General features: G+C 47.5%; 2 protein-coding genes across 5 annotated transcripts in view; one reads left to right on the top strand and one right to left on the bottom strand.

The window, feature by feature from the left end:
- The first annotated feature begins 10,682 nt into the window (after positions 1 to 10,682).
- On the top strand, positions 10,683 to 22,748 carry SIGLEC15 (sialic acid binding Ig like lectin 15). Its single transcript, XM_068175795.1, has 5 exons — positions 10,683 to 10,971; positions 12,797 to 13,180; positions 15,761 to 16,120; positions 17,055 to 17,085; positions 19,075 to 22,748. The coding sequence occupies exons 1-5, from the start codon at positions 10,920 to 10,922 to the stop codon at positions 19,163 to 19,165; spliced, it is 918 nt and encodes a 305-aa protein (XP_068031896.1). The 5' UTR covers positions 10,683 to 10,919; the 3' UTR covers positions 19,166 to 22,748.
- The window catches only part of EPG5 (ectopic P-granules 5 autophagy tethering factor), a 54,835-nt gene continuing 52,049 nt past the window's right edge, over positions 21,227 to 24,012 (bottom strand). For all 4 annotated transcript variants that reach the window (XM_068175787.1, XM_068175789.1, XM_068175788.1 and 1 more), the window contains exon 44: positions 21,227 to 23,203. In XM_068175787.1, the coding sequence (XP_068031888.1) occupies positions 23,021 to 23,203 (183 nt within the window). In that variant the 3' untranslated portion in view covers positions 21,227 to 23,020. The remainder of the gene's footprint in view (positions 23,204 to 24,012) is intronic.

Below are 24,012 nucleotides of genomic sequence, written 5' to 3'. Positions count from 1 at the left end.
GGAGAGTGTGACACTGCAGGAAAGTGCAAGTCCAGAAGAGGCCACGGAGCTGCTGCCAGGGCTGGAGCCCCTCTGCTCTGGAGCCAGCCTGGCACAGCTGGGGCTGTGCAGCTGCACAAGAGAAGGCTCCAGGGAGAGCTCAGAGCCCCTGCCAGGGCCTCAAGGGGCTCCAGGAGAGCTGCAGAGGGACTGGGGACAAGGCATGCAGGGACAGCACACAGGCAGTGGCTGCCACTGCCAGAGGGCAGGCACAGATGGGATATTGGGAACCAGGAATTGCTGGCTGGGAGGGTGGGCAGGCCCTGGCACAGGGTGCTCAGAGCAGCTGTGGCTGCCCCAACCTTGGAAGTGTTCGGGCCATATGAGGATGCAGGACGGTATCTCCCATTGGATTCACTCCAGCATAAGCCTACATATCACTTATCTCCAACTCACCTTTATCTAAACTGTGTGGGTGACTCAGCTCTGCCCACATACAAAATACCTTAAAACACAAACTCTCCCTCCCCAGAGAGAGAAATACCACTCAACAGCAGGCGTCCTGTGGTGGTGGCCTAGCAGCCAGAGGCACCTCTGTGTAGCTTTCCTGCCAGGCACTTTGAGCAGTGAGCAAGCTTGCTACACAAACAAAACAGTTTTGTCCACAGAACAAACAAATCCCCTGAGAGATATTTCTGTTCTTTGCCCCAGGATACACCTCCCAGTTTTGGCTGTCCCATCCTGAATGTCTCTTTGAGCCATCACTGCCTTTTCCATTTCCCCAGTCCTGGTTTGCTCGCAGTGCATTGGTGGTGCTGCACATGGTCACCAGCCCCTCTGGGAAAGAATCCTGACTTCTCCACCCCACTAAACATTTCAAATCCACGAATCCTTGACATTCTTTAGCCACAACACCTCCAGTTTCTACCAGAGCTTATTCAGTGTCTCCTTGCACCTTCATTGTCCACCTGCAGTCATCCATGAGCAGGATCCTCATCGGAGTTCACCCCACCTCAGCTGCCCTCAGCAGCTTCTTAGAAAGTACATACAATCCATTTCTCTCCTGAAAAAAAAAAAAAACCTAAAGACACAGAATTCCATTTCTATGGGATGGAGAATGATAAAAAACATGTGACCTGACAAAAGGCTCCACAGCTCCAGCAACTTACTCCCATCCAGGTGCAGGATCAACCCCAGAGATCTGGGAAATCAACAAAACCATCTCTGAGGCATTCAGAAAGGGCAGATGACAAGTAATTTGACCACCTTTCAATCTCATGATAGAGAAGACACTTCTAGATTACACTAATTTAACTGGAAAATACCAAAAAAAAAAAAAAAACTGATTCAAAACAGAAAGGATCCACACAGCAGTGCAGCAAAAGACCAAAACATAATGGGGTTGTAAATAAGAGAGCACAAGATTACACATAGCCGAAACGTGACTGATACAGCTTTGGGATTAATTTGTCATGTTATAATTTTTTATTTTACTAAGACAAAGTTGAATGCTGATTCAAGGCAGAGAGGGGAGATAGAATAGTTTTGAAAGGGAAAATTTCCCTAATTAACCAAATGAGAGATGTTTGACATGGCCTCAAGTTGTGCCATGGGAGACTTAGCCTGGATATTGCGAAAATTTTCTTCACAGAAAGGATGGTTGGGCACTGGAACAGGGTACTCAGGGCAGTGGTGGAATCTGCATCCCTGGAAGTGTTCAAAAGGCATGTGGCACTTGGGGCCATGGTTGAGTGGTGAATTCAGTTCTTAATTCAGGCTAAGGGCTGAACTCTATGATCTCAGAGTTCTTTTCCAACCTTAATGAGCCTGTGATTTTATGTTGTGAACTCCAAGTCCTGCTGGGGAATAAGAGCAGAGTAGTGAGAGCAGAAAAGGAGATCTGTGCTTATCCCTGAGGTGTTTGCAGATGTGCTGAGAGGCAGCGAAGGTGGTGTCACAGAAACGAGTGACATCTAACATCTAAGGTCCTGCCTCAGACACAGGCTGAGTGAGACTGAGACATCCAGGCTTTACCCTCTGAATATCAAAGGCTTTTTTTCATTATCACAGAACAGTTCACTTTTTTTCATATTTTGCCTGCAATGGAAATTCCAGAAGAACATTTTCCCCCTGACTAGTACCTGCTGAAAGCAGAACTTGTCTCTCATCCTCAGCACCAGCAGGTGCCAAAAGAGGAATTGCACACAGGGGATGCAATCTGCACAGCTCCAGCATAAACTCTGCTGAGACTTTGTGGGATGGTCCTCCAAAGCAAATCAAACCATCCGTCAGGTCCTTCCCAGTGCTGGAAACCTCAGCTGTAAGCACGTCACTGCCTCCCAGGGTGGGAATTCTGCAGGGAACCCACCAGGCTTACACACACCATCCAGGCAAAACCAGTGCCACCCTTCAAGCTAGAGCACGTGGCAGGCCAGGGGATTTTGAAGTCCAAATAGCTGAGGAGGAATGTCCACAAGAATGCCACGCAGCAAAGTTACATTGTCCATACAACAATTCTTCTCCCAAAGGAGCCTGCTAACTTGTATGCTGCAGGTTTAGGTAATAAATCTAAGGAGGCAACAGAAGCCCCATTTGTGATGTGACTGATAATCATGCCAGCAATTTTTGCACATTCCTTTGTTCCATTTTCCTTCCAAAGAATGATGGCTGCTTGTAAGACTTGCAGAAATATGTGATTTTAGATGAAGCTGTGAGAAAGCAACAAAAGAAAAGCACCCAAACAGTCTGACTTAGACACATGGGGCTGTTCCAGTGCTCCTCGTGTACACATAACCAAATTTTTCACTGGTCACAGGAGGGGTAACCACAAACCAGGACTGAAGAAGACAGTTGCCTACAGGCATATTACAAATCCATCCAAGATTTAAGTTCTCCTGGGAACTTATCCAACAGCATTCAGAAGATAACTCGGAATTGTTTATATACTCAGAGAAAAAGGGCAAAACCCTGACTATTCAAAATAATTGAACCTGACAGACAAATGAGTGATTGTACCTCAGAGGATGTACATGTCCTCTCTTCCTCATTGCTAAATCATGGGCTAATCTTTCCACAGTGTGATTATCTGTAACAAAGCAATGCTCTTTGTCTACAAGAAAATGGCTCTGTTTCATCAACATGGGCTGAATCAGAAATTCTCTCTATCTCAAACTGGCACAGGGTGCCCAGAGCAGCTGTGGCTGCCCCATCCCTGGAAGTGCCCAAGGCCAGGTTGGACAGGGCTTGGAGCAGCCTGGGATAGTGGCAGGTGCCCCTGCCCATGGCAGGGGGTGGAACTGGTTGAGCTTTAAAGGTCCTTTCTAACCCAAACTATTTTATGATACTATGACCTGCATTCCACTGCTTCCAAGCCTACCTGTGGATGGCTTCAGTCACCCAGATCCCCAACAGAAAGAGAAACCTCCTTTCCGTCTTACATGCTGGGAACTACAGCACCAGCAATACAGGGCCAAATGTTTCTAACCCTTTGCATGCTCAAAGACATGCTACAAACAGGGCAGAGTGAATTTCAAACACGCCAAGGTAAGCCCAGACCCAGCCCAGTGGATTGTGGAAAGCCCAGGAAGAGCTTGTCTGCAGGGACTGCAGAGCCTCTCTGGTTTAGTGCACCGAGGTCTCTGAGGATGTCACATGAGAAGCAGAGCTCTGTGAGAAACCCGCCTGCCCTGTCTGCCAAGAAGTGCCATTAACTGCTCTCTCCATCCATCACGTCCACTCCTAACCAGCACAGTCCCTTCAGCACCTGCTTTACCTGATCTCAGCTCTAGTCCACCAGCGTTTTACCTACCCTGCAGCCTGGCCAAATTTCATCGTGCTGATGCCCTGGCTCCGTCCCATCCCACTGTGCTTTAAGGTAGTCTCTTCACAAAGGTCACAATCCATAAAGGGGGCTCAGGACTGGAGAGAAGAGAAATAATTGTAGGGAAATGGCAGGCAGCAATCTCTGCTGTCTGTGAGCAGGGACAGGATCCAAGGAATGTCTGGAGCTCTGCCAGGAGAGGTTAGGTTGGATATCAGGAAAATATTCTTCCCCCAGAGGGTGCTGGCACTGCCCAGGCTCCCCAGGGAATGGGCACGGCCCCGAGGCTGCCAGAGCTCCAGGAGCCTTTGGACAGCGCTGCCAGGGATGCACAGGGTGGGGTTGTTGGGGGTTCTGTGCAGGGCTGTCAGCTGGACTCCATGATCCTGTGCGTCCCTCCCAACACAGGATAATCTGTGAAGTATCCTCATGCAAGGGTCCTTCCTGCCCTCAGCTCCGGGGCTCTGCTGTTCTCTGACACTGCAGCATCACCTCTGCCACACCCCAGGCTGCACCTCTCCTCCACCCCACCTTGCCACCACACTTCCTCAGCTTCTCTCACTCTGCTCCCTGTGTGTCAAGCATCTTCCCCTCCTCTGGGGAAGCTTCCCTTTCCAATCCTGCCTGGACAGGAACGCTGGGCTTCCAGCAAGGCTGGGCCAGTGAGCCAACAGCAACGTGCACACACGGTTGTGAGCAGGGAGTATTGAGGAATGTAAATTATCTATTGTTTGCTCCAACCCGCATGAGGCGAGAGTTGATATGAACAATGCACTCCCCCATAGCACCTCTCCTCCAGCTTATCAGCCTCTGATCTTAATCCCAGGAGTCAATGCCATCATCAATCACTGTTAATGAGAGCGAGCTCCCCTAGGCAGAGGCCTTATCTCACTCTCTATCTCGAGAGCCACATGAGGTTATGTCAGTCTTGCAATTAAGTAAAGGTTACACTGGCCTGAAAGGGTTAGTACCGGCTTTTTTGGGAGCACTTCTGTGCTATCAGAGATCAGGGGAAGCAAAAGTAAAAAAGGAAAGTTGTCTTCAAACTGAGAGTAGGTTTAGATTACATATTAGGAAAAAATTCTCCGTTGTGAGGAAGACTGACAGAGGTTGCCCAGTGAAGCTGTGGCCATTCCATCCCTGGAAGTGTTCAAGGCCAGGCTGGACAGGGCTTGGAACAACCTGGGATACTGGAAGATGTCCCTGTCCATGGCAGGGAGGGTGAAACTAGGCGATCTTTAAGGTCACTTCAACCCAACCCACTCTATGATTCTATACATTCCTTTACATGCTACAATTCAAATGATACTTCCATTTTTGGTACTTTCTGACCCAGCAGACCTCAGTACCAACAGCACAGAAACAGCAGGTTTTGGACACTTACACCTATTTTGCCACCTGTTGCCACTAAAAGTTCCACTCTCTACCAGAAATGTTTCCTGAGGTTAAGGTAAAGAGTAAACACACAGGCAGTAACTTTGAGTCTGTGATTCTGCATTTATATGATTTTGATTTAGTAAGTCCTTTGTAAGCCCTGCAGCGGGCATCAATCAGAAAATCACACCCACTGAGAAAACCAAACTCTAAGAACAAACCCAATGAATGTTTAACTGCAGAAAAGCCCACCACCAAACTGCCTTCTGGGGAACCCCTGCCACAAGGCAAAAATTACTTCTCTTGGCTCTGCCAGAGGCAGATCACTCCATCAGGGCAAGGGAAGTTGCTACCTTCATCTCTCTCATCTAATTCCTGTCCCAGCTAGAAAGGAGCTGATCTTGCACTGACAGGCTCTGCCAAGAATTCAAGTCAAGGGCTCCTGTTCCAACAGCAGTTCAGAACACTGCCTGCTCTTCACCCGGGTCATGTGCTACCTACAGAAATTATTTGTTGTGGTCTCCTTAAAGGCACAAGTATCTACAATACCATTAAAACACTCTTGCCTCTGCCTGTAACTCAGCGGCAGATTTAACTGTAGCATAGACAATCCTGGGACAATCGGGTCAAGGCTGTCAGTGAATATTGCCTCTGGACACAGCTCGTGGGGAAGAGTGATCACCCAGCCCTGCCTCATTTATTATCTCAACAGCTTGGCCTCAGAGCTGCAGCTCTCCTCCCACACTGGCCCAGTGCAGGGGCTGTGGGAGCTGTGCCTCCCCCCACTCCTTCCTACCACACGTGGTAACTCAGCACCGAGTCAAATCCAAGGTTTGGAATTCAGTTCAGGAGAAAATGGATGAAAACCCTCTAGGCTATGCTAGAAATTACATAGCAGAACAGATTAGCAGACACAGTGGCATCCTCTGGCCTTTATTAGTTCCAAAGTCATGCTGGGCCATATTTAAGAGTAGAGATGATAGTGAGGTACCCTTGCAAGGTGACAAACCTGTGGATGATGCTTAGAGAAGCTGAGGAGCAATCAAAGCACTTCTGGAGCCACACAGCAACAGGTAATGCCAAGTGGACAAAAAAAAAAAAAAAAAAAAAAAAAAAAAAAAAAAAAACAAACCAAAAAGTCCCAAGGAAAAAAACAAACAAACAAACAAACAAAAATCTCCAAACAAACACAAGCCATGACAGCATTCTGGTGAAACTTTGCATTCAAATCAGTGAAAACACTACAGGCTAGCAGAGCTTAGGAAGGACCAAGGACAACAGGATGGAACATTTCTCAGAAAAGATGCCACAATAAATGCCACTCTAAAGGGCACAGGTTCTCAGGCAAGGCAGGATGTGGGTGAGTGAGTGACAACAAGAGGTGTAGAGTTATTCTCCAGAGGCACATTCTAGAGAGGTGCCACATTCATTACCACAGATCTCATTCTGTGTGCTTTTCAATCTGTTTGGAACCTGTGAAGTGAGGCAGCAAAGCTCAGATCATGGATCAGACCCACCCCTTCACTGGCCAACAGTGTTCTGTCAAGGGAAAGTTCAGGATGTGCTTCAGATATTGTGTGGCCTGGTGGGAAAAAAGGGCTCACACTCCTTCCCAGAGGAGAGCAGCTCTCATCCCAGAGAAGGGCTGTGAAATCTACAACTAGAGGAGCATAAATCTCTTAAATCACCAGCTGTGCCCATTCAGCAGAGAGAGACAGAGCACATAAATCTCCAAAGGCTCACTTTCAGTAGGAAGGGTAGGCAGGGACCTCTGTTCTGGTGGCATTTCAAGTGCCTTTGATCAGACACATCATTTGGATTAGTCTAAAGGGATGTGTGGTGTCTTTGCCCTGCCAGCTGGCTCAGCCCCTGGCTCAGGCTAATCCCAGCATCACACAGAGACCGAGCCAGACCCTCCGTGCTTGTTTAAGTGACAGAATGGCCAGGCCAGGAGAGGACACTCAGTGGCTGGTGAGCTCACATGGGTCTGAGGAGGGCTGGCAGTCCTAAAACATTCCACAGCTGTCATTTAGCCAGTTGATAGAGATGCCTTGTGAGTCAGAGGTCTCTTGGGGTTCCTGTAATAATGAGTGGCCACATCAGCACCAAGCCATGGTTAGAGCAGGGGTATCTACACTGTTGGCTGGGCTTGGGACCAGGACCAGTCGGCAGGAGTGAGCACCACCACTATCAAGGCCCCAGGATCATCCCCTTATTGGCTTTGACCTGCCCTGGTATGGGCAGAGCAGACAGCAGCACAACACTGCCTGTCTGCAGGTGTTCCACAGTCAGAGCAAGGCACAGGATGTGAACAGGCAGCCCCAGGGGCAGAAATGCACAAGTCTGGGAGATTGGAGCAGTTCATCCAGCTCAATGATGTGACTACATCCAGCTACATCAACAAACAGCTTAGAGAGAGACACTTCCTTTGCCTTTTTCCACTGCCATGCACTGCCCATAACACAAGCTGTTTTTCATGCAGTAATTGCCCGCTAGGTGCAAATTACCCAATTATACACTTGATTTGCTTTGGCTGATGCTCACCAGAGGCAACAAGGGTTCACCAGCACCCGTGTTCCAGCCACATCAGCCTGCCAACACAGCTTTGGTGATGGAACAGCCCCACACTTGGAGCAATGGCATGGCAGGCAGGAGAACTTTCCAGGTCAGGAGCATTGGTGAGGGGCTGAGCAAACACCACAGGCAAGAGACTGAACCTGTAGACTTTTGTAACTTTCAAACCAGATCAGAGGAGCTTGAGGCAGTGGTGTCAGTGCTCTGCAGCAACACTCAAGGCCAGGAAACAGGATCAGTGTCACCAGCAATAATGGTGCCTGCATTTTACACCCTTCTACATTCCCTGCTTTGTAGGTTCACCCATAATTTTTTTTTCTGCCTCTTGCTTGGTGAGGATGAAGTGGATGCAAAGGGAAGATGGGCAGCTCACAGCAGCTTCACAAAAAGAGGAGCATGGCTCCACTTTCTGCTGCTGACAGGGACCAGACCAGAGGGAAAACCCCTCTGTCCTCCCAGCTTCACTTCCCAGTACTTCACAGAGCCAATCCCTTCAGGGAAGAGAGCCAGATGTGGTAAAACACCAGGCTTTTGCTTTGAATGTGTGCAGGTTGGCACTCTCAGAGGACTAGGAACACACATGATGCTGAAATAATTGAAGTAGAAAACCTTGGAGCTGAAACTAAGACCTAAAGGGAGGGAGGGGGAACACCTGAGCCCCTGAGTAAGTAGGTGAATTGTCACCACAGGTGCAGCTATATGAATAACTCTTTGCTTCAGTCCTCCTGGGACCTCTGCCGTGCTCATCTCCAGCCACATACTGCAATTTGGGTGCAGATCATCACCTCCCAACCACAGAGCCATGGAACCATTTAGGTTGAAAAGCCCTCCGAAACTGCCCAGTTCATCACAAAACACTGCGGGAATTTCTTAAGGAGGCGGGAGAAATGTCATTATTTGCAGCCTTTAAATTTATGAGTACTAAAACCAGTATTTGATAAATACGGAGGGCATCCTGGTTTTGGTATTGGACCAGCAGCAGGCTTCCATACTGAAATCTTACATACTATTTAAGCACAGACCAGGGAAAAAAGGTCACAGAGTCTGTGGATTATATAGTCAGGGATGATTTTGTTTACAAAATTTTTTGGCAGATTCAAACAATAGTAAATCTTTTCAGCTATACATTACCAACTCTGTATTTTAAAAACTAAAATGCTTCATTCCAACAGCCATGGAATGAAAATTTTCTTCTTCCAAGAAGCAAATCAGTCCACAGACAAAACTCAAAGGATTTGTAGTTCTGCTCTGATTTACCAGATATTTTTCTAGGAGATGCTGCAGTAAAACATTAAAGAGGAAGAGGATCATACTGGTGTTAACTGCAGCTGTTCTTTACATGAATCATTTATGCTTCACTGTAACAAGATGTTTTTAACATGGATTTCACTTTAATCTTTTACTTCAATCCACTGAGTCCCACTGCGCCATGAGTGGTGAAAGGCTTAAAAAGAGTCACACCACCAAAAACTTTGCATCACAAATAGATAAAATCAAACTGCACAACGGGAAAGAAGGGAGAGGCACACAGAAAAGGCACATATCACAGATGTGATAGGGATTACAGGTCTCTTACTTGCTGCTTCCACCACCCTTACCCTCTGGTTTCTCAGATGCTGGTGGCATGAATTATGTTTAACAGCTACTAAGGACAGTTTGCAAGGTAATCAGACCACTGGTCCTGATGCTCCTGCTCAAGGATGACCTGCAGAGGGGACAGGGCAGGGATCTAAGCGGGTATTTGAAAAATTAACACCCTTGGCTGAGTAGCAACAGGTCCAAACAACCCTAAATAAGAGCTGGGTGGTCTCAGAGCCTCCTCCAAAAAGCCTGGGGAAGACACAAATCTCTCTCTTCACAAACACTGTACACAGAAGGAAGAAAGGGATCAGGAAGCATAGAACACACTGCACACTACCACATCTCCAGGTCCCCCTCCTAGGAGATTTTCCTCAAGTTCAGAAGGGAGCAGAGGTGTAGGAGCAGGGGTGAAGCGCCAAGGGGAGCCCTGGCATTGCTCCTGCGGGTGGGCGCTGGCTCTGGGCACAGGGAAAGTGGCAGCAGCGACTCAGCAGCATCTTGTCCTGGCTCTGGGAGCCCTCCAGCGGCTGCCTACAGCGGGAATCACGGAATGCTTTGGATGGGAGGCGCCTGAGACATCATCCCGTTCCCACCAGGGGTAGGGACATCTTCCGCTAGACCAGGCTGCTGCAAGCCCAGCCCAAGCTGGGCAGCAAACCTCAAGGTGAACCCAGACAGGGAATTCGCACCCCAGGGTTGTTAGACTTAGCCACGAGATCTCCGTAAGGGAGACGGCCAGGGGGAAACACGATCAGCTCCCCACAAATAAGTGGGGAGCTCCCCACAAATATGTGTTCACGATCAGCTCCCCACAAATATGTGCTTAAATTCTACTTAATTCCCCACAGGCTCAGAGCTCTGCCGATAAGAAAACTGCACAGTTAATTTGCTAAAACTAAATCCAGAAGGAAAGGAAAGCAGTAAGCATTTGCACAAGGATGCTGGGCAAAGAGCTGGAATTCATCTTATCTCAAAGGAGGGAATGACTCGTCGCTCATCGGGATCATGTGAGTGTGGACAGAGCAGGGTGCCAGGGGACACCAAACCACTCATCCACCAGTGAACCTCGGCACAAGTGCCTTCAAAAGAAGAGTGTTTGGGGTTTTTTTCTATACCTAGGGATGACAACATCCAGTGAGCACAAGGGGTAAAGCACAGTTGGTTTGAAGGCTCCAGGTTCAAGAGAAGTAACTGCCTTAAGATAGGACAGTAAGAGTCTTGCTTGTCACAGCCTCAGGCAGATTGCAAGGATTTCCTCTAGGCTGGTGACTGGGTAGCAAAAGCCATCCCCTCTTGCCCCATCACACACATGGCATGGATGTTTGCAGCTCGTCCGCAATTCCCTCCCTTTAGCTGGAAAACAGTTAATACTGTGATTCCTTCTGGTGTAATTTTCATATGACTGACCACAGAACTATTAATACCTGAACCCAGAGCTGGTTCAGCTAAACAACTCACTCCCTCCAAGGAGGAGAAAACCACAACTTCTCCTACCCCTGGAAAAACCTTTTGTCACTGCAAGCCCAGCAGCTCAAATGTAACGAGATGGTTCTGGTTTGCTGATGCCCTTCAGGGGAGAGCATCGAGCAGCATGAGAGAGCTCGGCTTGGTTCTCCTGTGCCTCCTCCGCATCTCCAGGAAGGGTGAGTTCTGAGCTTGCTGTCAGCCCCTGTCTGATCACAGCTTCTCCTCTCACCCTAGTCCAAGTGCCAGGGAGCTGCCTGCTACGACAAACTCTCCAAGAATTGCACTCTCTATCATGTTGCTTAGAAGTATCCTGAAATTCCAAGTGCACGTGACAACACTGGGAAAACTCAGGCTTAGCAATTGTCAGAGAGGCCATCAGTTTGTGGGGTTTTTGTATTTTTCTGTTTTCCTTACTTGAGCAGGAAGTTCATCTGACTTTTCCCCAGCTTTGTTGGGCAGATGCCGCATTTTCATCACTGCTCTACTTCATATTCCTTAGGAGTTATTATGCAACAGTATGCAACAATATTTTCCAGCTCCACTGAGCACTTAAGCTCATATGTGCTTAAATTCCACTAAACTCCATAGGCTTTGCTTAGCTTCACTGCCAAACAGCATTTGCCAGAGCAAGGGTAGTTGTGAGCTGGTCCCCAGCTCTTGCTATTGTCCTCATGACCTTTCCCACTGACTACCAGCAGTAACACTGACCTGGAAACCCCTCTTGGGAGTTACCTTCTGTAAGGTGTGCAGGCTATTTGCCTCTCTCTTTCTTGCCAGAGCTTCAGTTCCATTAGCAAATGGAGGCTGGATGTTAACAAAAGGAATATGAAAGACCTGCCATGCTGAGGCTTTAGAGTTAAGGGTAAATTATACAGAGAAAGTTGACAGCTCCCTCCACTCATAACTAGGCAAACTGTGTTTCCATGGAAATGGGCGGAGATGCTAACATTAAAAGCACTTATTTTTAACATTATTTTTCATCTGGAAGGCAAGGGGGGGGGGGCTTATGTGCTAAAAAAAAAAAAAAAGGTGTTCTTTGCTTAAGATTGAAAAAAAAAAAAAAAGAAAAGCTAATCAAAGGAGTGGCAGAGAGAAGCAAGTCATACACAAAAGCACACAATCTACAGTTCTCCTAAAGTAAAGGTTACAGTGACATGCTGCAAAATAACTAGAATAAGAGCAAATAAGCTAGAAAGCAATAGCAATTACTGTTTTCAGTGCCAGATCTTTGTGCTCAAAGCCCATGAGCTTCAAGAAGCTCCTGCAGTGCTGCAGCATTGTTTATTAGATTACCTGGGCTGGAAAAGGTGCCCATACCATTATTGTGTATGACAGGGCAGCACGACTCCAGATCTCAGTAATCAAAATACTGGCTTGGAGCTGACTCTGTGTAAATATCTGAACAGAGAACTGGCCCTAGGATGGCCTTTGTCCATTGTGTAACACACAATAGGTTAATACAAGCTGCACTGCCACACAGCTGTTTGTCAAGGGTTATGGGCCACAGATACAGGAACAAAAAACAAATCTTATCGTTGAGTCTACAGGAGTAATCCAACAGCTGAATGCCCATATGGTGAAGCCAACAAGACCAGGGATGGGTGGAAGCTGAGAGCCCCTGATATAATAGAGTTTCATAAGACAGGAATGTAGGCACAGATGTTTCTGAAGTCACAATCTGCTGCTAGAGCTGTTGATAGCAGCAGAACAGTGGGTAGATAGACATGTCTATATATTAAACTGAAAGAGGGGAGATTTAGATTAGATATTAGGAAGAAATTCTTGGCTGTGGGCGTGGTGAGGCCCTGGCACAGGTTGCCCAAAGAAGCTGTGGCTTCCTCTGGATCCTTGGAAGTGTCCAAGGCCAGGCTGGATGGGGCTTGGAGCAACCTGGGCTAGGGGAAGGTGTCCCTGCCTATGGCAGGGAGGTGGAATGAAATGAATTTTACTGCCCCTTCCAGCCAACCATTCTGCATTTCCATGGTCCCTTCTTGCCTGTAGGTGTGCAGTGCAATGGCTGGTCTGTCCACGTCCCATCTGACGTTACTGGAGAGCTTGGGAAGATGGTGATCCTGCCCTGCACCTTCACACACCCCTACAAAACATTTGACCGGGCCCTCACGGCCATCTGGAGGATCAAGGAGCCTTACAATGGCACGGTGATCTTCAAGTGTGTGAGCCAGAGCAGCAGCGAGCTCTGCAAGACTGCCATCAGCCACAAGAACAAGTACAAACTGCTGGGCAACCCCCGGCACAAGGACCTGTCCATCAGGGTGGACAACCTGACCTGGAGCGACAGCGAGAGGTACTTCTGTCGGGTGGAGCTGGCTGGAGATATCCAGGACAAGTATGAGAGCAGGAACGGGATAAAGCTGCATGTGATTGGTAAGAGGGCCTGAGAGGCAAAGGAGGCAAAGCCACCCTCTGGGGAAGTTCCACAGGGTGTGGGAAATGACAAACGGCAGCAGAAGTTTACCTGAGGTGGTTTTCCAAAGGGCTGGGTTTTCTTTCTCCATTATAACAGGGAAAATTCATTGTCCTCCTCAGTTTTGGCTTTCCAAAGGGCTGGGTTTTCTTTCTCCATTATAACAGGGAAAATTCATTGTCCTCCTCAGTTTTGGCTTTCCAAAGGGCTGGGTTTTCTTTCTCCATCATAACAGGGGAAATTCATGGTCCTCCTCAGTTTTGGCTTTCCAAAGGGCTGGGTTTTCTTTCTCCATTATAACAGGGGAAATTCATGGTCCTCCTCAGACAGTGAGCACAATGCAGGGAAGGGAATAGGAACAAAACTGGTAAGGAAATGGCATTTGGGGTGAGAGCCCACCAAAAGTTGTGCATCCCACTTTGTCCCTGCAGCACAGGATCAGGGCAGGCAGCAGAGGGAAGCTGGGGTTAGCTAAGTTGGGGTTAAAGACATCCTCTCCATCAGACCCTGAACTGGACAGCCCAGGTGCTGAGCACAAGTTCACAGGTGTTAGCACTGCAGGGCCTGGGTGGTGACAGGGGATTGGAAAGACAAGATACCTGGTACCCAGGTGCCATAAATCCAAAATCCTCTGGAGCATGAAACACAAACATGGAAACCTTTTTTTTCCCCCTGCAAAACCAGCTTGGAGCAACAAATGTCAAATGCTAATCCCACTTCCCAGGGCAAGCTCACAGATCAAGGGGGAGCTAGGAGACACAGGAGGCCTCAGAAGCAGACTCAGATCTTACCCAGGCCATGAGGTTGAATGATTTTGCTTTTGAGAGGGAAGTTCCTTATGCCTGCTGTGCAGTGTGGGTGTCCAGATGGGACCTGAGGATGAGCTTGGCTGTTTCTTGAGAAGTTCTGCACAGCTGAGGCTCTCCTTCAGTTGCACCAGCTCCTGAACACCCACACACAGCAGGACCAGGGCAGGATGGCAGCAAGACCTGTCCCTCAGGGGCTGCCTGGATTTTTACACCAGAGGAATGATAACACACACAGATACAGTACCCTGCTCGGGAATGGGCCCTGACACTGTGATTGGGAGGGGTTAATTAGTGCTTGAAAGGTTAATTTAAATACCAAAACACACAGACCCACAACACGAAGCCTCAGATTCCTCTTGCACTACATGGATAAAGAGGGGGACTTGTTGTAGGTGTTTGCAAACTCTATTTTTGTTGTCTAGTTTGAAAATAAATTAATTCCTGCTCTTCCTCTGTGAGGACATTTAATCCTCTTAGCTTTCCATAACACCTTTTTGAACATTTCCAGGGATGAGGGCTCTACCATCTCCCTGGGCAGCCCCTTCCAATATCCAATCACCCTTTCTGTGAAGAAATTTCTCCTAATGTCCAACCTGAAAGTGACCTGGTAACTCTGGGGCTGGGAAAAAAAGTGATCCAAAATAGGTTGTGGCAAGAAGCAGATATTTTCCCCTATAACAAACCTGCCAAATCCAGCAAGTCCCAGGCACTGAGCAAAGGGCTCATACAAATGGGTCCTTCCACGTGCACTCTGGAGGCCAGAGATCAAAGGAAAAGCCACAAAATGCTTGTGCAGAACACTGTGGGTGACATGTCCTGGGCCTTGTGGAGATGCAGCCAAGTCCAAAAAGGTCACCAGCTGCACCTGTGCCTACAATGGTGGATGGCACTGCTCTGCCTTCTGCCACCAAAAAAGGGCACAGCAGCTGAAGTTGGGCAAAGTTCAGAAGAACATGTGAGATAAAACAAACAGAGTACACATCCTTACATCCAGGCTTTGCTGGGTGAACCCTTTTGTCCCTATATTGAACACAGGCTGGGTGGGGAAATCTAGAAGAAAGTGCCAAGAAAAACAGGGAAGGAGAGGGCTGATCCCAACATCCATAGAGTCATTACATAATTTCTATCGAAGAGAACCTTTAAAGCTCATGTTGTCCAACCCCCCTGCCATGGGCAGGGACACCTTCCACTCGATGATGTTGCTCCAAACATCATCTGGCCTTGGAGACTTCCAGGTAACCAGGGGCAGCCACAGCTTCTCTGGGCAACCCTCTTTTCAAAAAAATTCCTCTTTACATCAAAACTTCAAAACATCAACCCTTGTCCTGCCACAAAAAGTCCTGCTAAAAAATTTATCCCCATTTTGCTTGTAGCCCCTTGAGGCCCTGGCAGGGGCTCTGAGCTCTCCCTGGAGCCTTCTCTTGTGCAGCTGCACAGCCCCAGCTGTGCCAGGCTGGCTCCAGAGCAGAGGGGCTCCAGCCCTGGCAGCAGCTCCGTGGCCTCCTCTGGGCTGGCTCCAGCAGCTCCACGTCCTTGTGCTGTTGGAGCCAGGGCTGGGGCAGCTCTGCAGGTGGGGTCTCAGCTGCCCAGGGGCAGAGGGGCAGGTCTAGCTCTCACCCACCAGTATCCAACTTTACCCTGACAGAACAATGCTGCGGGTCCACCAAGACCAAATCTTCATTCCAGCCTGACCCACTTTCCCTCCCCCGCCCCCGGTTCCAATTCCCACAGCTGCCCCCAGGATCATTAACATCACGGTCAGCTCCAGCAGGGACCACACCTTCCAGGCCCGCTGCACAGCCGAGGGGGAGCCAGCGCCCGCCCTGACCTGGAACGGGCCCCCCTACAGCAACCTGAGCTCCAGCAGCAGCTCCAGCCACCGCGTCACCAAGGAGCTGCGGTCCCTGACCCACGACGGGAAGTACACCTGCACCGCTGTCAACAGCCATGGCAGGGCAGAGGGGGCCGTCTACTTCTACAAATTCAGAGCCTCCGACAGCTCCTCCTTCATGATCCTGATCTTTGTCCCCCTGGGAATCAAGGTGGTCATTTTGCTGGTGATACTGAGCTTCACCGCTTTCTCCAGAGAAGGTCAGTGTCCTGACTTCCCTCCGTCCGACTGGCAACCAGGGATGGATGCGCAGACAGATCAGGCAGGAGGGGACTGGGTTTGTTTGGGGGAGGGAGTGTTAATGATTTTCTGATTTTCTGTCCTAGGAGGAGCACAATTCTAGCAGGAAACCTAAGAAAAGCCAAGAGCTCTTGGCTGGCTCCTCACAGCTTGCTAAGAGAGGAAATTTGGAAATTTCCAAAGGAAATTTCAGAGGGAGCAGGAGTTTCCCTGTGCCCAAGAAGAAATGTTGATAAACCAACAGAGGGGAAATCAGTGAACCCACTGCCTACATAACCAGATTTTTTTTTTCTTCCCCTTGAAGCAGGCTAATTTCTATCTCTTCCCCTGTAGCCCACAGCCAGTATTTACCTTTGCTGCATCCCACACAAGTTTAATCTCCTGGGATGGGCATCCTCATTTTACAGACCACCCCTGTCAATCCCCCAGGGCCTCACTACGCAGTACTCCCCCAGCACTTGTGAAATCCCACCTTCCAGCCACACCAAGGCTGCGAAATCAGGGAGTGCCCAGCTTACAGGAGATGAAAATCAGCCCGAGGGCTGAGGAATACCACATCCCAAGCAGCCAGGAGGCCACTGGTCCCCAACCAGTGCTGCTGAGTGGTGGCATGGGCAGGAGGGGACTGAGAAGATGTCACACTCATGGAAGCCACCACTTGTCTTGCACAGTAGAAGTTGTCAGACCAACCAAAAATGCTTTGCTCCTTATATTCCAGTGCCTAATTCCCAAGCACATGGAGAGGGCCACATGCCAGACATCAGGGCTTCTTCCCATTCACTGTAGTGTCACAAGCACACTCCAGTGCAGCTTCCCAGCAGCTGTAGGTCACTCCTGGCTCCCCAGCCCACTCTGACCTCATTGCTAACCCACATCATCATTTCCACTTCACAGGTCCCCCCTCTGCTCCACCCAGCCTGGCCAGGTAAGGATGTCTTGCCTTCTACTCGTGTTATCCTGCAGGAGAGTGAGGATGGCCAAGGTGAGAAATGCAGCGTGTCCTTGGTCTTGGTAACAATTTTTTGGCCTCAGAGCAGGCTGGTGGGGCAAGGAGAGGGTTGAGCTGATGGCCACATGAGCCAGTGTGAGGGAACAAGGGCTGGACACTGCTGGGAGGAGGCTGTGGCTTGGGCACAGCTGAGAGGAGACCCCAATGGAGTGAGGACAAGGGACTGGGCAGCAGCTTGGAGAGACCAGAGCACATGGCTGCTGTAGCAGCAAAGGGCTGACAGAAGATTAGATGTGCCATTAGCCAAGAGCATGGCTGGAAGGCTGCAGACAGGCTGGGGGTGTTCATCAGGAGAAGGCTCCAGCGAGAGCTCAGAGCCCCTGCCAGGGCCTCAAGGGGCTCCAGGAGAGCTGCAGAGGGACTGGGGACAAGGCATGCAGGGACAGCACACAGGCAGTGGCTGCCACTGCCAGAGGGCAGGCACAGATGGGATATTGGGAACCAGGAATTGCTGGCTGGGAGGGTGGACAGGCCCTGGCACAGGGTGCCCAGAGCAGCTGTGGCTGACCCTGGATCCCTGGAAGTGTCCAAGGCCAGGTTGGACAGGGCTTGGAGTACCCTGGGCTAGTGGAAGGTGTCCATGCCCATGGCAGGGGCTGGCACTGGATGAGGTTTAAGGTTCCTCCCAACCCAAACCATTCCATGGTTCTGTGATGCCACATTAAACCAACAATGGATCATCCACCCAAGGGAAAGGTCAGGGATGGGGTCTGTGCTGACATTGTCAAACAGAAATCTTCCCCTCCCTCTGCACCGTAGTTTGTAATGGAGTAGAAAACGTTGCCACACCAAAGCTGATGAGCTCAGCCAAGCGTGCAGGGAAGGTGTGGAGAGATAGCAAACAGCCCAGCTCAGGTGTGACAGGGCCTGATCTGTGGGCTGGCATCCACACCATGCTCCCATAAATCTCTGGCATTTCCCATGACCCAACACAACACTGATCTTGGACACTCCTGACAGCTGGGGTGGCCAAACTTCTGAGACGGGAAAAAGTTCTTAAAAATTAAAAAAAAAAAAAAAAAAAAAAAACCACAAACACACCACCAAAACCTATCCTTGATCTAATGGTAAATAAGACTTATCTGAGGTCAAAGATAAAGATAATTACATCTCCATGGGGCAACTCCCTTTCAATCTCAGTAATTTCTTTGTGATACTTTCTTCCTGAGTTACCCCACGTCTACTTCCCTGACCATTCCAGCAGGACAGTCAAGTGTACAGGGCACAGCTAAAGAAACAAGGAATTTAATCCTACAGTCAAATCTGTAATTTCTTGTAAAAAAGTATTAAAAAGCAGAGTTTTGCTGATTTATCAGGGTCTAAAACACATTGTAGCCTTGGTGATATTTGCACAGATACCTACACAGATAAGAATGCTTAAAGCCAACACTTACATGAGAAGATCCTGCTCAGGAGAGGTTTCACAGAATGACTGGGTTGGAAGAGACCTTAAAGATCATTGAGTCCAATCCATGCCCTAACACCTCAACTAAACCATGGCACAGAGTGCCACATCCAATCTTTTCTTAAACACATCCAGGGATGGTGACTCCACCACCTCCCCAGGTAGGCCATTCCAGAACTTTATCACACTTTCTGTAAAAATTTTTTTCCTAATATCCAATCTGTATTTTCCTTGGCGCAGCTTGGTTTCTCACAACCTCACGAGGTTTTGGGCAGGTCAGTAGCACAGCGCCTGCTAAAGGTGCAGTAGAGTGTTCTGCATGCTTTAAGATGTAAAAGCTTTATGGTGTAAAACAGTAGTTGCAGCTGAGACCCTTAAAAACTGCTGTGAAGCAGAAGAGGCTCTGTCTTGGGAGTGTCACAGATGCTTCCACTGGAACCACTGGCAAATCCCAGAGCAGCCTGAAACGCCCTCACCTTTCCCACATCTTCTCCTGCCAGGCCACAGCTGCCGGAGTGCACCTACGAGAACTGTGACCGCAGGCTCAGCCAGACCCGGCCCAGGGCAGGGGCAGTGCCCGGGCGCAGCTGAGGGGCCGGCGGGACCCGTCCCCACGGATCTCCTTCCCCAGGGAGCACAGAACCGGCCTTGGCTGAGGCACAGGGGGTCAGACCAGCCTCGGGGAGCTTGAACTGCATCATCTCTAAGGTCCCTTCCACGATGCTGTGAGTTCCAGCCCTGCTTCTCCTCATAGGTGAAAGCAGCCTTTATGGTGAAAAAAGAAGAAAGAGTGAAGGAACTGGAAGGGCAAAACGTGGTCAGTTTTAACTTTTCTGTGTTTTTAGCCCCTGTCAAATATTTAAGCAAGCAGGCAACAGTATAAAATTGCCTCAGAGCTTTTTGCTTTGGTATTTTTCAAACATTGCTCTGAAAAGCATTTTCACCACTCCGCTTCTCCAACCACATCCAAGTGGGCTACTGACATGATAGAAATCCTAGCTGTGGCAAAACACTACTGGAATTTCTGATGGGGCTTGTTCCTTTTTTTTAAAATTATTATTATTATTCCTAAACGCCCAGAAGAGTTCATTTTAGAGTTTAAAAGGAAACCTTAACTTTAAAGAGGAGTCCAAGCAAAAAGACGTTTTCCAAAAACTGGCAGAGCTGAAAGGAGGACATGAGAAGTCTAAAGTAGCCTTTGTTCTAACTCTTCAGGCCCTAGTGTCCAGAAACTCAGAGCTTTGTGATAAATTTTCCAATACACAAAACTGTTGGGTTGTTAGGGTTTTTTTAATAGCTAAAAAAAAATTCTAAACCATTTCCATCTCTGTATTACACAAAGGAGTTTCTTTAAGGTCTGACTACTCATTTCTTGAATCTCTCTCTTCTGAGATGAAGTCACTATTGCAAAATCACAAAGGCCATGAAGTCACTAAGGCCAACCACAGACAAATCTCTTACCCAACTGTAAACATCCTCCAAGATCAGATGAACAGATCCAGCTTATGGTACAGGGCAATGTGGGTCAACCTGGAGTCGTGGAGAGGCAAGCAGAGGCCCACAATAGAGCTGGAGACAGCAACAGGTTGGCTTAGATGGGGAGGAGGAGAAAGTCTTTAGAAAGAGCAGGTGGCTTGAACTTACTTTCCCATTTATACTGCTGGATTTGATGCTCTGTGCAACCATCCCAGCGCAGCAGCTCCAAAACTGTTCCCCATACAATCCTGCTCCTGGTAACAACCACCAAACTGCTACTGAAATACCATCAAGCTTACAAGCTTGACCCCAGGCTGGGAATCATTATTTTAAAGCTCACCTCTTCGTAAGATCTGCACTGGGAGAGCAAAGCAGAATTTTAAATTACTTGGACAGAATGATAAGGGGGAAAGAAAAAATAAATGGGAGGATATATTTGAACCTGATCTTTTAAACCCCTGCTTAAAATTCCAGCAGTGACAAAGCCAGATTTAAGAAAAAATAAGAAGAGATGCAAAGAGAAAAGGGAAGTTACAGCAGACAGTGTAGTCACAGACTTGTAAGCTCAGTTTCACAGGTGTCACAGAGGAAAGAGACCTCAGAGACATCAGTTGGACAAACTGAATTGGATTTCTGAGCCCTTACGATTTACAGACATATAGTAATGAGATCTCACTTCTATCTGTGCATGGGATTTAGGCTTGCCTTTCTGAATTTTCCTCTCAAAAATTCCTTCTTTAACTCAAGCAGTTTGGGTCCAAATAGAAGCATCAGACCTCATGTCCCAAAACCAGCTAGTTCCCCCTGGTCCTCATGGGAGACTCAAACACCCACTCAAACCAGTATAAACTGGAGGGACAAAACACAGCAGTGCACCCACCAGGATGCTTCTGGTATTGAACTCATCTGGGAGATGCAGGGAATGCCATAGCCCTTCCAGTAAAACTAGAAGGAATAAAAAGTCAATCTGTTGGGCACCACTTGGAAAATAAGGCCCCAAGCTCAGGAGTTCACATGTTCACAGAGAACTGCAATACAGGTTCAGACTTCAGCCACTGCCACGCTGATCATGAAGCCAGAAGACTGGTCTGCAGGTGACACATACAGCAGTTATGTGCTGTCTGATGTGCATCCTTCTACCAAGCTGAAAATATCACAGTGACTGTCACCAAATGCTTGATTTTCCGTTTTTATTTTGCATGGTCTTCGCAGACAGAGCATGTTATAAATACAACATTTGTAAAAACTCAACAGCTGAAACAATTCCTCATTTTGAAAGTGCATGTCAAACACATATTTCTGACTTCTTCACATTTATATGCAACTGACCAATAACACTTAACCTAATAAACTAAACCCAGTGCTTTTAAGTCTTTTGGGGGGAAAAGCAGCAGAATGTATTCCTCCAGACATGAATTTTCCAAAAAAGACTGTTAAAAACCATGCTGCATTGGTATCTGGTTACTATACAGAGGGATGTACATATATATATTTATTTATAGGCTCGCAGATAGAGCAAAGAACTCTAAGACCACATTAAAATGATGGTGATCTAATGACCCAGCTGGCATAATTAGCAGAATCTGCCAAGAAGGAAAAGATGATCTGTCCTCTAGCACCAGAACCATGGTTTAAGAGCAACAGCTCAAAGCCTCATTGACCAGTAGGTAGCACATTTCTATCCCCTATTGACCAGAACTCATGTTTTAACGTGCAACCATGTCAAAAACACAAAGGCACAATAAATGGAGGAAGAGAAAAAGTGATCAGTTCCTTCATAGAGGTGTAGGGACTGGGACTGCAGGACCTTGGGCCAGCTCAAACAGATCAGTGATTACAGGGACATCAAACAAGCACCAGGAAAAAATTTGCCTTCTGCTTTTCCTAAACAAAAGTGCGTCCTATGATCAGACAAGGCAACAAAACCAGTGATCATTCAGCTGAAACAACAGATTTACAGGCTCATGGTTCATGCTTTGGCAACAGAATTTTAACAAGTGATCACCAAATTTAATACAACAAAAATACCTCTTCACAGTGTCATCGAAAATCCTGTCATGTCATGGCCAGCCAGGCAGAAGAAAATAAGCTTAAGTGGTGGTTGTTAAACATTTGCTAAACAATCGGACTTAGGAATTAAGGAATCCTATTTAACATGATCATAACTGACTGTTCCCCTCTCAGACACTGGAGATCCAGAAAATGTGTCTCTGAATTTAAATCCCCTTGAACTTGTCTAGAACTTACTTGCATTTAATCAAGCAATACAGATGCACACACACTATATTTAGAAAACAGGAAAAAACCATGTTCTTAGTTCCTATTTGTGTTGGTATTTACAGAAGTGGGTGAAGATTGTAGGCATGCCTCTAAACTATGGACTTCTGTGGGATAGCAAAAAAGTCAAGGTTTAAAATACCATCTTTTCAAATACAGAGATTTCACAAAAATCGTTAGACACACACTCATCAGGTAAGACTCAGAGGTATCCTGGTTAAGAAAGTCAAACCTCTTTTACACACAATCCTCCACTCACTTTTGAACTGGCCTGAATGATGACACGCTGGAAAATAAAAAAAAAGGCACCAAGCAAAAACTTCAGACACTACAGGATGAGCTGTGCTGACTAGTGATTTGTACACCTATCCCCAGGCACCCTTCTCTCCAAAGGGCACCACACACAGAAGATATTCAAGTGCTTTCAGTCAAAAAAAAAAAAAAACCAAAAAAACAAAACAAAAAAAAAAACTAAACTAAACCAAAAATGCAAACCATTAAGCAATTCCACAGGCCTAAAAATCAAAAGGAAAGCAAGAAAACCTTGAAGTGGAGAAAACTTGACAGTGTGCAGTTCTTATTCGCAGGTCTGACTTAATTAAAGTGGAACTCTGAAGGTAAAAATCATTTGTGCAATGAGGACATTGTTTGTAAACCAGGGCCACCGCCGGCCCCGCCGCCCACCCAGCACCGCTACCGAATGCTGTCCAAAAAATGCACTTCTGGGTACAGCGTGTTCACCAGGAGGGACAGGAGGTTATTGCTATCCTGAAGGCAGTGCTCGGGGTGCTTGATGAACAGAGAGGCCTGGGAGAGCTGCTCTTGGTAATCCACGTATTGTTTGTTGGATGACATGGCTTCGAGAGCACTCAGTGCCTACGGGGAAAAGGGAAAATTCTGTTAGTTTTATGTATTTTGGTCTGTGACACACCACCATCTGCACAATTTCCCTAAAGGAGCCTCACCTACTACAGAACACAGAGTACTCAGAAAAAAACAGTTGCAAACTGCCATCTCTTAACAGTGTTTCAAGTCAGCTTGTATTTTTCAAGCTGTTCTCTCCCCAAGATCAACACAAAAACCGTCCTATGATTGCTCCCTAGGATTCTGTAACCCAAATATTGTCAAATATCTACTTCATGAACTCGAGACACAGTTTCACAAAAATTATGCCAAACAACAAGCTGCAACACACTTAAATATTCACTTTAGGTTGTTCTTAAGAATATACTGAGTTTGATGAAAGTATTGTTTTGCTCCCTTTAATAGTATTAAAGTTAGATATTAACTGTCAAGTTAAAAATCATATGTAGAGAAGTCTGTTGGCAGGACTAGCAAGGGCAAATGTAGAAAATATTTCTGAACAAGTTTTGTTCTCTTCTTAGAGAAACAAGCTGTACCAGGGTGCTTTACTTTGGTTTCTAACCAACTCCTCCTTCCTCTTCTCAAGCACTTACTGAAAGAACACCACAGTAAGTGCACATGCTAAAGGGGGAATGTTTATTTGTCACTGGCCTTTTAAGCCCTGACCTCACATAAACAAATGTCAGTGTGAGTGTAGCCCTGCTTTATCACTGAAAAGCAGTGCAAACCACATCAGCACTGTTTTTTCCTGTTTGTTTTAAATTCCTTCTACCTGCTGTGCTCCAAACTTTCTGAGTCAGGCTTTAGCGACATAAGTTCAT

The sequence above is a fragment of the Anomalospiza imberbis genome, chromosome Z, assembly GCF_031753505.1.
Source record: "Anomalospiza imberbis isolate Cuckoo-Finch-1a 21T00152 chromosome Z, ASM3175350v1, whole genome shotgun sequence".
NCBI lineage: Eukaryota > Metazoa > Chordata > Aves > Passeriformes > Viduidae > Anomalospiza > Anomalospiza imberbis.
The sequence above is the reverse complement of the archived record's forward strand: the minus strand, read 5'-3'. Positions and strand labels throughout refer to the sequence as shown.